Source organism: Cryptomeria japonica, chromosome 3 (assembly GCF_030272615.1).
Source record: "Cryptomeria japonica chromosome 3, Sugi_1.0, whole genome shotgun sequence".
Lineage (NCBI taxonomy): Eukaryota > Viridiplantae > Streptophyta > Pinopsida > Cupressales > Cupressaceae > Cryptomeria > Cryptomeria japonica.
Window position 1 is genome coordinate 195,995,591 of NC_081407.1, and position 12,576 is coordinate 196,008,166.

At 36.2% G+C, this 12,576-nt stretch overlaps 1 protein-coding gene across 3 annotated transcripts; it reads left to right on the plus strand.

The window, feature by feature from the left end:
• The first annotated feature begins 1,953 nt into the window (after positions 1-1,953).
• Positions 1,954-9,591, plus strand: LOC131051860 (uncharacterized). Of its 3 annotated transcripts, XM_057986467.2 has the most exons (12): positions 1,954-2,462; positions 4,434-4,483; positions 4,595-4,656; positions 4,755-7,204; positions 7,286-7,496; positions 7,601-7,685; positions 7,782-7,901; positions 7,995-8,096; positions 8,382-8,438; positions 8,549-8,605; positions 8,696-8,799; positions 9,297-9,591. In XM_057986467.2, the coding sequence occupies exons 1-12, from the start codon at positions 2,300-2,302 to the stop codon at positions 9,358-9,360; spliced, it is 3,525 nt and encodes a 1,174-aa protein (XP_057842450.2). In that variant the 5' UTR covers positions 1,954-2,299; the 3' UTR covers positions 9,361-9,591. The 3 variants fall into 3 exon arrangements, with proteins under 3 accessions (XP_057842450.2, XP_057842448.2, XP_057842449.2); XM_057986465.2 differs by having other exon boundaries at positions 4,755-7,496; XM_057986466.2 differs by having other exon boundaries at positions 1,956-2,462; positions 4,755-7,496; positions 7,613-7,685.
• Positions 9,592-12,576: the final 2,985 nt, after the last annotated feature.

The following is a 12,576-nucleotide window of genomic DNA, read 5'->3' on the forward strand; positions in this document are numbered from 1 at the left end:
ATGCCAATGTACATCATCTAAGCATGGAAATATGATAATGAACTAAGATATAGGATGCTAAAGTCATTCAATAAACACGCACGCACGCACGCACACACACACACACACACACACACACACACACACACACAAACACACAAATCTTACAACCATCCTATCTATATACCTCAATGCCAATGTACATCATCTAAGCATGGAAATATCACACACACACACAAACACACACACACAAATATCTTACAACCATCCTATCTATATACCTCAATGCCAATGTACATCATCTAAGCATGGAAATATGATAATGAACTAAGATACGCACACACACATGCACACGCACACGCACACGCACACGCACACGCACACACACACACACACACACACACACACACACACACACACACCAACCATCCTATCTATATACCTCAATGCCAATGTACATCATCTAAGCATGGAAATATGATAATGAACTAAGATATAGGATGCTAAAGTCATTCAATAATCACATTCATATCACACTCACTCACTCACACACACACACACACACACACACACACACACACACACACTCTCTCTCTCTCTCTCTCTCTCTCTCTCTCTCTCTCTCTCTCTCTTACAACCATCCTATCTATATACCTCAATGCCAATGTACATCATCTAAGCATGGAAATATGATAATGAACTAAGATATAGGATGCTAAAGTCATTCAATAATCACATTCATAATCAACACACACACACACACACACACACACACACACACACACACACACGCGCGCGCGTGCGCGCGCGAACACACGAACAAAACACTTCTATTACAATTGTGGAAACATAAAACAAGCATCTTAAGGTATACAACATGACCTTGAGGCCAAACATGACATCAATGCATTCAAGTTATCACACCTTTACTGTAACAACCAACACATAAGGTTACCATAGGGAATTTGTCACATTCCCATACACATATCACAATGCAACCAATACACCCACAACTAACATGCAAAAAAGAAAACACCAGTTTTAAACATGTAGGTAGTCTAAACACACGTCATAATATGCATACAACAACTCATATGGTAAGCACATTAATTAATACATCATGCATCACATCATGAAACAAATCATAACATTTTCTACAACTCATTTATGACTACACATGATATCAAATTCATGATCAACCATCATAGCCAAATCTATTAATAAAAGTGTTGAAGCTAAACATCAATAAGCTCTCAAAGTAACATTCCCAAGCATAACCTATGCATTTCATGACACATAGTCAAAAACATAATACTGATAATGCCAACCCAAGGCACAAACATGTAGGCGTTACACTTATCACTTATTATATTCAAGTGATGTCACACATTGAATAACAAGGGCTTTTCAATATGTTGCTCATCTCTCATGAGCATAAATGGTCAACTTATCACTTATTGCATCTATATATGATGAATACGAATTTGGTACCTAATACATTTGAACCTCTAAATACAATGAGTATAAGGGAATCATATATATTATTTAGGAATAATTTTTTTATTATCCTAGTTAAAATATCTTGATTTTTTTGACATACCCAATACAAGTTACATAGAATTATTGAAGAGAATGTGTCCCAATTGTAACTATGATGTTGTGTCACATTACCCACCAAAATATATATCTTGAGAGTATCATATTCAATTTTTGAATGACTTAAAAAAAAAAGATTTTGAAGAAAATAGATTTTCCTTTATTAAAAAAAAGACTTAAAGATCAAATTATAATCAGCTTTTTTGAAAAATTGATTCTCCTAATCCTAACAGTTTACCTGAAAGAGACTTAATATATTGATATCTTAATGGACTACTTAAATACATAGATATCAGTATTGTAATCAGCTATTTATTGGCAGGCACACTGTATCTGTTATATTCGTTTGTATTCATTTAGTATCCATTTAAACGGAAAAATGTAGCAATTAATGTGTCCAATGACACCATACCGTTGTCTCAACGGCCATGATTTTGAGTGTTACAAGAGGGATTCTGATTCTCTGTACGTTTGACCGCGCCTCCAACGGCTATCTACATGGTACAGCTGTTTTCTTCCCGCCCGGTCCCATCCCTATTCTAAATACTACAACAACAATTATTACAAAAATGAGTAACAGCGGCTCGTTTGGACAATCAACATGGAAATGGTGGATTTTTAGCATTCTTTGTCACACATGGCGAGAAAGAAGTGAAGCGTCCGCCAGGCCTGCGTTTATATGGGTTCGGAGAGGAGTTGAGATTGAGAGGCAGAGGTGAACACCATGGAAGTGGAGGCTTTTCAAGAATGTTGGAAGGAAGAATCTCTCACCTTTGTCAAGGAGGAGTTTTATGAGAGCATTCAAGCTCCCAGATGGATTGATTTCACCCTTCCTGTCCCTCAGGAACCGCTAATTGACGACAATGCCTGGTTTTGTGTTCGAGCTGGTATGTTCCATTCCATCCCCTCATTGTGATTTCATAGGATTTTGTTCCTGTCATTGTTTCAGTAGCTTGCAAGAGATGTCCACCATACCCACTCTGAATTTCCTTATCTCTGCCTATCTTTGATGGCTTTTAAGGCTTTTAGGTCTAGGTTATTAAGGCATTCCACAGGCTTACGGCGATCTGAGGGGTTTGAGCAAACTCACTCTCTGCCGCAACCTACTGGATTAATGTTCCTCCATGTCTTTTGGGGAGAGAAGTTGAGTGCCGACAGGCCTTTCTCCTGATTGATAATCTGTGAAGATTTTTTCACAAGTTGGCCTTTCTCCTTATTGATCATGTGTGAAGATTTTTTCACTATTAAAAACAACTCTAAGACACACAAGCTAAAGTTAATCTTATTGGTCAAGTTTATCACTGGAAGAGTGAGTACACGATCTCATGGTGGAGGATGCATGAGAGTTTATTTATCAAGGACCTACCTTCTAGATGAAAATTTAGTAGATTTGAAATTACTGCACTGAGTTTAGACACTCGGATGATCTTTTTCCTTGACAATGGGGCCACTAGAAAGACCCCAGATGTCAGAAACTTATCAAACTAGGCAGCTTATTCCAGAATAGCATTATAATTTGTCACACAAAATACTCTTAAATGTGAGAAAAACAGGCATTAAGGTGGTTATTCTGTAAAGGTCATACTTCAAACACAGAGGTACCTCGTCACATAGAGACGCAGAGCATACATAAAGGGGTTTTTCAAAGGTGGGACGATGGACACCCTCAGAGATCAGATTATACAAGGAGCACAACAAATCTCTAATGTCAGATAGGAATTTTACTCTTATCCACGGAAGCCCAAGAGGAAAGCAGAGGGAATCGACCGTGGTTTGGAAAATCCTTTTTGGAAGTTCTCCCTAGAGTAGTCATTGGTATAACAAATAACATTGGGGATTGTTTATAGGTTTTATATGCTTTTTCAATTTGCATTATTTCACTCCTCAATGGATTGATAAATAAGCAATCGATTTTTGTCCCCAATCAAGCTGATTGGATTTGCATTTTTGCACCAATGGAAACCATAATTTTCACCCCATGAAAACTTTGAGTTCTGTATGTTTCTCGAGCAAAAGAATTCTTCGTCCTCCACCTGGGGTAGAAGGGTGCTTATGAGATTGTGTAAGAGAGGAAAAAAAAGCCATTCTACTCCTATTGTAGGATATAGGTAGATATGCATTTCAAAGAGAAAAAAGCCATTCTACTCCTATTGTAGGGTATAGTTACGTATTTTAAAGAGATTCAGGGCAATATTCACTATGGGAATCATAAAGTGAGCAAGGACTACGGATTGAACATATCCGATTTTATTCGCATCGCTTGATTAAACAATGACAGGGTTCAAGCTTGGCATACCCCACGTGATCACTGTAGCTTGTGTAAAGGCCGATTGAGGTCTCTTAGCTTCAGAATTAAAATATAGAAATTAAAGTTTGTAGAATTCAATGCCATGGTCTAGTTGGTCTGATTTTATATTCAAGAGCATCCTGTAGATTGAATTAGGAACTTCATGTGATGGGTTTAATAATAAAATTCCAATTTACCAGAGATGTTCTGATTTCTCCTCATTGTCTCTTCTTTAGCGAATTAGTGTAGTTTATCTGGATCTGTAATTTGTAATGAATGTTATGTTATTCATGGGGCTAAACTGTGGGTCACAAATTCTTGACTAGAAAATTTCTGAAATTTAAATGCGCATTGCGCCAAACTGAGTTTATTTGATTTCTCAAGTCCACAATGACTAATATTATTTGTGTATGAGATATCTATTTTTTGTTTCGAATTCATTTATTAGGTCAAAAAGTAATTTGCTTGTGATTGATTTCAATTGTCTAATTTAAATCATTCAATTTTATGTTATGAAGTTATGTGTAGAACGGAAACTTTTGATGTCAAATGTTTTTTGGTTGTGATTCAGGATGCGATCAGAAACACGGCACGCTCTTGGATCATTCTTACTCGCTGAAGGTTGGGATTATTTTTTTCCTTGCGGTATACAATATCTTAATAGTTATCTGTACTTGTTATTTGATGATTTTTACTAGAAGGATGACTGCTGATTTTCTACTTTATATGCAGTCTCAAGCATCCAAATCTGTTGGTTTTATTTCCAAGTCGCCAACAATGGAGGGCAAATCTAGGTGAGATCTATCATCATTTCATATACTAATTCTCTGGAGGCAGTAACCATGTAACCATTAGTTCCCTTGCTAACTTTGGCCTTGCATGCTGTTATCAGCGTCAAACCAAGACTAAGAGCTCAGCTATCTACCCCAACATCAAAGGGCAAAGACAGAACACCAGGGAAAGCAAAACCTCCTCTTATGTCTTCTAGTAAACTTAGACAGAAACAATGCGAGGAGAATGAGGATCCAAACTCAGCAAATATTGGAACCTTTAATTTCAAAATGGATGTCAGTGGTGCTGAAGGCTTTTCATCTCCAAAACCATCATCCAATGCAGATGGGCTGGATAATTTAGAAAAGAATCCACCAGATATCTTGACTGGAAAGCAGGCAGTTGCAGCATCTGATATCAATTTAACTCCACAAAATCAATCTATAAAAGTCACTACTGCCTTTTCCACTCCTCGGATTAAAAAAAATCACTCAGTCAAACGAGAACCCTTCAGAAGTAACCCAGCTTTGTCAAAGGGGATGAATACTGCAGCTAGAAGCAAAGCAGTTGCACCAAGGCGCATATTGTTTGAAACTCCAACTAAATCTGTAAAGAAGACTCCATCAAAAGCCCTTACACCTGTAACAAAACACTTTTCTAACCCTAAGAAACATGTACAGTTTGCTGCAATTGATAACAAATACTCTTCACCTGCAAAGGTAACTCCTAGGGTGTGTTTTACTCCTTGTAGTCTCCAGCCTAGTGAGTCTTCTCTTTCGAGGGTTCATAATTTCCCAAGTTCTTCAAGACCAAAGGATTCTAGAAAAGTGACAAATCACCCTCCCTCGCATAGAAAAGTCCTTGTCTCCGAACAAAGTAATGAGAAAGAAAGTTTAATAAGGGCAAATATACAGGAAATGGATTTGGTACAGGGGAATGTTGGAAGCACTTGTAAGGATGGGGTGTGGAGTGAGAATCTATCATCAATTAAACAGTCACACACTGGCAATGATGATGAACAGAATCCTCCTACATATCCTGGAGAAACTAGCAAAGAGAAAAATTCCAAAGAAACCATGAAGCGTGAATCTGGAATGGAAGAACAATATGCGGCACGGCATGCTTCTATAATTTCTGGTAAGCGATTAACCTATGGCATTAGTGAGATAGAAAGCCACAAAGAATCTGAGAGTTATGGTGCAGAGGCATCTACTTCTAATCAAGATAAAGCAAATGGGGTGGAGCAAATCTTCAAAGGTTTGAGAAAGGACAGAGAAAATGAGAAGCAAAATCATTCCGATGGGAAAATTGAGATAGCAATTCTTGAAGTTGGAGAAAATGACGATCAGAATAAATTTGATGTGAAAGCTGATGATAGTAATCTAGAAAGGAGAGACAATGAAGCTGAGATGAGTTCTACCGCTGATAACAGAGCAGCTAGAGAAATGACGCTGATAAAAAATCGGTTTCCTTCTGAATTAGAGTGCAACCTTCAAAATGATTCCGATGGGAAAACTGAGATGGAAATTCTTAGAGACAGAAAGAATGATGATGAGATTATTCAACATGTGAAACCTATTGATGGAAGTCTACAGGAGACAGAAAACAATGATGGTTCTGCTTCCGAGTCAGTGTTAAGTGGTAGAAATATGAGAGTAACAGAAACTACTGTTCTGAAAAGTGAATTTGATGTGAAGCATAATGAACAAAATTTAGAAGGGAAAGATAATAAATTTGTTATGTATTCAGCTGCTGAAAACAAAGGATCTGATGCTGAAAATACAATCATAATTTCGATGGGGTCTGAATCTGAGTCTAAACTTGAAGTTGATTCTGATGGGAGAGCTGAGACAACAATTCTTGAAGATGGAAAACATGATGGTCAGGATGCATTGGTTGTCAGACATAATGACAACAATCTAAAAGAGGGAGAAACTAAAATTGTGATGAATTCTGGTCCTGAAAACGAGAAAGTGGGTGAAGTTCTGACAATTTCTGATTGTGTGAATACAAGAGCCGTACTAGAAACTGGAATTGAAGTTGAGCCTTCCAAGGTTGTGTCCCAGGATAGAAATGTGGGAAAACAGGATGATTTTTATCCGAAGAACAAGCAAAATTCAAAGGAGAATGAAGATCATGTTATATTTGATCAGCATGTGATCAGAGGAGCAAAAGAAGGGAATGCAGGGGAAGTCATTCAGTTGGAATCTGATTTGGAATTTCAGAGCAAGATACTCCAGAAAGACATAAGTTCAGATTCGGGGGAGCGTTTGGAGGTTACTGTGAATGTTGCAGTTAAATATGTGAAAGAAGATAATAGAGATTCAATGCAAAAGATAAATGCATATAGCTTAGCAACTGAAAATGGTGAATTAAAGCAGTGCAACGAGCTAAAAGACCATACTATTGAGGTTGGTAGTTCTGATTCCAGGACTAGCCTTTCAGAGGTTAATCGCCAGTCTCATCTTGCAGAAAATGAGATGATTAAATCTGATGTTTGGGGCCACGCACACTGTTTAGAAACTTTTGAGGAGCACCACCATGGAGGATTAAATCGTCTTCAATTGAAAGGTATAGATGGTGGACTGGATTGTGATGAATACTCCATTATCCCTCAATCAAAATCTGATAGTTCTCTATTATTTGTGTCAGAGTCCTTAAGTAGCGAAGTTGTTTGTCAGCTACCAAGGGACTGTGATGAAATCCCTCCACTTGTTGAACTCAAAAAAAATGAGGAGATTAGGTTGCCTGACAGGGATTGTTTGCCACATTCGAAATCTGATGGAGCTGTGGAAGTTTTAGCTGTTGCAGGTTGCAATGTAAAGAAAGAGATTCTCTCCACTCCATCAAAAGGAGAGAAGAGGTGAGCTACCTTTCTTTTATGATTTTATCTATTTCTTTGCATAAATGATTTTGTATTTTGATCTAGAAACTCCAATTCCCTACAAAATTGATATAATTTCTTAGGACCTTCAACAGGACTAGTGGGGAGATGAACTCAAAGATAAATTGTTCCAATGGTGAAGTCTGTCAAGATGAGAGTTGCTGCATGGTTGGTTTCTCAATTCTTTCATTTATTGCTATATCATTATATTTTTAGCAAGAAGAAATATACATAGCATGTTATTAATATTTTTTCTGTTGGCAGGCATTCTCCACCTGCCAGTCAGCACTGCCAACTAAAGTTAATGGCACATCTATACCACGCGCATTTAACCATAAGAAGATTAAACCTACATTGCCTAGACCTTTTCGACTGAGAACTGCGGTATGCAAAACTTCTTTTTGGAAGAGAGACAATTTTGGAATCTTCCTATTCCTCGGCTTATAAATCCTAAAATTCATGTGGCCTTTCTTGTAGGAAAGAGGAGAGCGTAAGGAGATGGGCCTCAACAAAAAAACACAACTTGCAGAGGAAAATGAAACCTCGCCTATGAGGGAAATAAGGGCAAACAAAGCACAGGTTAGCCCTTTTCCTTGGTAGTTTAAATTCACATGGTAGGTAGCTTAAATTTCGTGCAGCTTCGAGAAGATAGATGTGATCAAATTTTTGAAAACATTGATGTTTTGGATCAAAATAAAGTTCCTTATATAGATAAGTCTGCATGGTAGATAAGATGCTGAGAGTGTCTGGCCAAATGAGACTAATAAGAGGTCTTTCCCGGTGCTGTTTTCTTATAATTATGAGCTGTGGAAACTTTAACATTCTGTAATCTTGATTGCTTTTTATTATTTTTTTCCATAACAGGGGACCCATTCACATATTGATCCATCAAAGCGTGGGAAATCTGAAACACCTAAACCTGTGAGTGTTTTGTGTGAAGCAACGTTTGAGGGCTTCATTATTTAGGGTTTCTCCTTATATCTATCTCTAACACACCTCTTTTTTATTTGAATGTTTTTCTGATATGGTAGCATGAAGGGAAACCCAAATCCAGACCTAGGCATATTGAAGATGTCATGCCAAAAATGGTAAATTGATTCTTATACTCTACGTTCACTTATTGAATAATTAACATGCTGAAAATGAAGATTGAAATGCTGATATACTTCAATCTCCAGTTGGAAGACAAAGGAGAAGAAATAAAAAGTACTCCAGAGGAACCACTAAATCATCGGCCTGTTAAGATGCCAAACTTTTCGAAACCACCTTTTAAACCTATGAGGTCTTGCTCTCTCTCATTCTTTTCTTTTCAAAACTTATAGAACATCCTTTCCTGTACTAAAATGGGTAGTGATTTTGGAGTCTTGCTCTTGCTCATTCTATTGAAAACTTGTGGAATCTATATCAATTTTCTGACATCGATCTTTGTTTTTTAATTACATACCCCTCCTCTCTTAAAAGCATCTCTAGGTTGTGGTTGTTATCATGTGAAATGTAATATGCATCTAATTTGCATGCAGGACACTAACATTGTGGCATATCCTCCTAGTTAATGATTTTGTTTCATTTTAATCTCTGATTCAAATGTTGCTTCTATCTAAATACATTATCTAGACTTTGTGTTGGGTTATTTCTAAAGTAGCTGGTTTGGATTTTGCTCATTATTATCTATGTAACTTCTCTAATAGAATGAGAAAGATTTGGAATGATCCAATGCGATCCATGGAAGCTTACGAGTTCTATAAACTTACTTCACTGATCTGGTTGTTGATATTACAGATCAACTAAAAAGCTGACAACACCCAAGGAGCCAAATTTTCACCCCATGCACTCCAAAAAGTAGTGTACGAAAGGAGTGGAATCATCGGACAGAGCTATAGTTTGAATTTCAATGTGGTGTTTGTTCAATCAATGTTGAAATCCCAATAATTCTACGATTCTTTATTTATTCTTATCAAGTGTGTAAAATAACAGGCTTTTATATATGCGGATATTGTAACTATGCGGATATTGTAACTTATATGATTTTGTATGTTCCTTGTATTTTATTATTAGAGAAGGCTTTTTACAGCAAGCGAGCAGTGTCAAACTCTGCTGATGCAAAAGAGTCTATAAAATTATGTAAAATAATCAATATTTTTAAATGAGAATAATGACAATTCATAGATAATAATTAGCCCATGGAAGTATATAGAAGAATTATAAAATTATTTATAAAATTTTGATATATTTTAGTATTATTAAAAAATGATATATTGAAAAATTTATTATTGTATTAAAGGAATTGAATATTAGCATATATTAGGTTTTTATTGTCCATTAAAATGATAATAAGAGTGTTCTAAAAAATTTGGCATGTTAGTTTGGATTATGCGGTGACGTTGATGTTGGAAGTAGAATTTATAGTAGGCACAAATAGAGCCAAGGGATGAATTGAATGAGTCTTTACATTAGGATATTTTTGTATCTTACCACGTTGTAGTTAGCATCAGGTTTACACATCATTTCTGTATTTTGCCCTAAGAGCAATTAGCCTTGGTTTGCAAGTCTAGATTCAACATTTGACACTATCTCCTCCACATGTAATGCACACCATATATGCATTACTTGTGTCAACACATTGATGGCTTAGTTTATATACATAGCGCATATACTTTGTGGGCAAGTGGTCACTGTGGTTTTTCCTTGTTTGGGTTTTCCACGTGTAAATCTTGGTGTTGATGTGTTGATTGTGTGTTGCTTTTTAATTTGTTATTTGTTGTATTAATTTAATCAGATCTGATTCCCTCTCCCTCCCCTTCTTAGTCCTTCTTTTGGTTCAACAATTAGTATTAGAACAAGGCTCCTCTTGAGTAAGCTTAACCACTTGAGGTAGATCCAGTATGGTGTAGGACATGCATTACAAGGTTCCAATATTCGATGACTTTTCGTACTAGAAGGATAGAATGGAAGCACATTTGGAGACATTGCAGAATGGAATATGGGATATCACTCAAACCAAATATACACCCTTGAAGGATGGTCCCTTGAAGGATGGTCCTAAGACTTCAGATTAAAAAAAGTTACAAGAGACTAATGCAAAAACTAGAGCCGTAATTCTTAGTTGTATAAGTGATTCCGTGTTTGGAAGAGTAAGAGGATTGAAAGATGCTAAAGTTGTATGGAAAAAGCTATGTTTGGGATTTGAAGGAGATCCGAAGATGAAACAAGCTAGGCCGATGATTCTAAAATATAAGTATGGATATGTGAGAATGCTTGAAGATGAAGGTGTTGAGAACTATATATATAAAGTGACTAAACTTGTTGATGGTATTAGAGCTGCCAGAGGACATTTGGACGAAGGTGATGTTCAAAAGATCTTGCTGACCGTACCAAAATCCTACAAAGCAATGAGGTGTGCCATATAAGAAAGCAATGATTTAAGGAAGTATACCATTGATCAGCTTACCGGTACCTTAATAACCTTTAAAATTTTAGAAATGGAGGAAGAAAAAAGAAAAAAGAATGAAGCAACATTTAATGTTTTAAGACACGAGGATTCGAAATGCAGTAGAGATATATGGATGAAACTAAAGCAAATTTTGTGAAGAGATTGCAGCGAGGCACTGTAAGATATAAAGGTAAAGTTACCTCTAAAATGTTTTTCTTGTAGTAGAATTGGACATTATGCTTCACATTGCATTTAGAGAGAAGATTGTAAGAGACTAGATAATGATGGGAAGAAAAATAAAACTAGAAGACACAACTTTAATAGAAGAGAGAAAAGGGCTATAAGAGACTAGATAATGATGGGAAGAAAAATGAAACTAAAAGACACAACTTTAATAGAAGAGAGAAAAGGGCTTATGTTCTATAGAGGAACATACATATGAAGAATCCTTATTTTTAGCAATTGAAGAAAAGAAGAATGCATCTGAAAAACCGGAAGAAGAAAAATCAATCAAGACTACATTGCATGCAAAGATAGAACCAAATACTTGGATCATTGACTTCGGATGTTCAAATCATATGACTGATGACAAAGACAAATTTATTAATCTCAAGAGATATAATGGCGGATAAGTGATATTTATCAAAGAAGAAGGTGTGACTATTCAAGGTATTGGAAGTGTTTCTATTGATGGTAGGCATAAAATTGATGTTGTTTATTGTGTTGAAGGATTAATACATAGTCTATTGAATGTTAGTCAGATGTGTAGAAAAGGCTATGAAGTTTTGTTCAGTAGTACCGGATGTGTGATTAGAAAAGAGAAGACTGGTAAAAAGGTAGCAAAAGGGGTTAGAACAGGTGGAAATGTATACTACATCAAGGATAAAAGAGAGTAAATGTTTTCTAGCACAAATGGTTGAGATTGTTCCAACAGTTCCAGAGAAGACAAGTGATCTAGAAGAGAACAAGGAGAAGGAAACAAATGAAAAAGAAGAAGAGGAAGACTCAACAAGTTCCTGCTAAGTATGTTCAGAAGCATCATTTAGAAAATTAGATAATTGGAGACAAGACAAAAGGTGTTTATACAAGAAGGAAGATTGCAGAAGCTCAAGAACAAGCCAACTACTGTATTGTATCAATAACTGAGTCGAAGACTTTGGAGGAAGCAAGTAAAGATGAAAGTTGGGTAAAATCAATAAAAGAAGAACTTAATCAGATTAGAAAAACAAGACTTGGGAGATGGTACTTAGACCAGTGGACAAAATGTGATATGAATTAAATGGGTTTCCAGGAACAAACTAAACGAGCAAGGATAGGTAACAAGGAATAAAGAAAGACTAGTATGTAAAGGATATTCTCAAGTGGAAGGCATAGATTTTGAAGAAATTTTTGCTCCTCATGTAGCAAGGATGGAAGCTATATGTATGTTTCTTACATTTTCGGCTTACAAGAACTTTAGAGTTTATCAAAAGGATGTCAAGTATACATTGAGAAACCAAATGGGTTCAGACTGACTGAAGATCCAGATATGGTGTGTAGACTGAAAAAAATATTATATGAACTTAAACATGCACCTAGGGCTTGTTATGCAAGATTGGACAAGTATTTGCTATGACATAATTTCAGAAA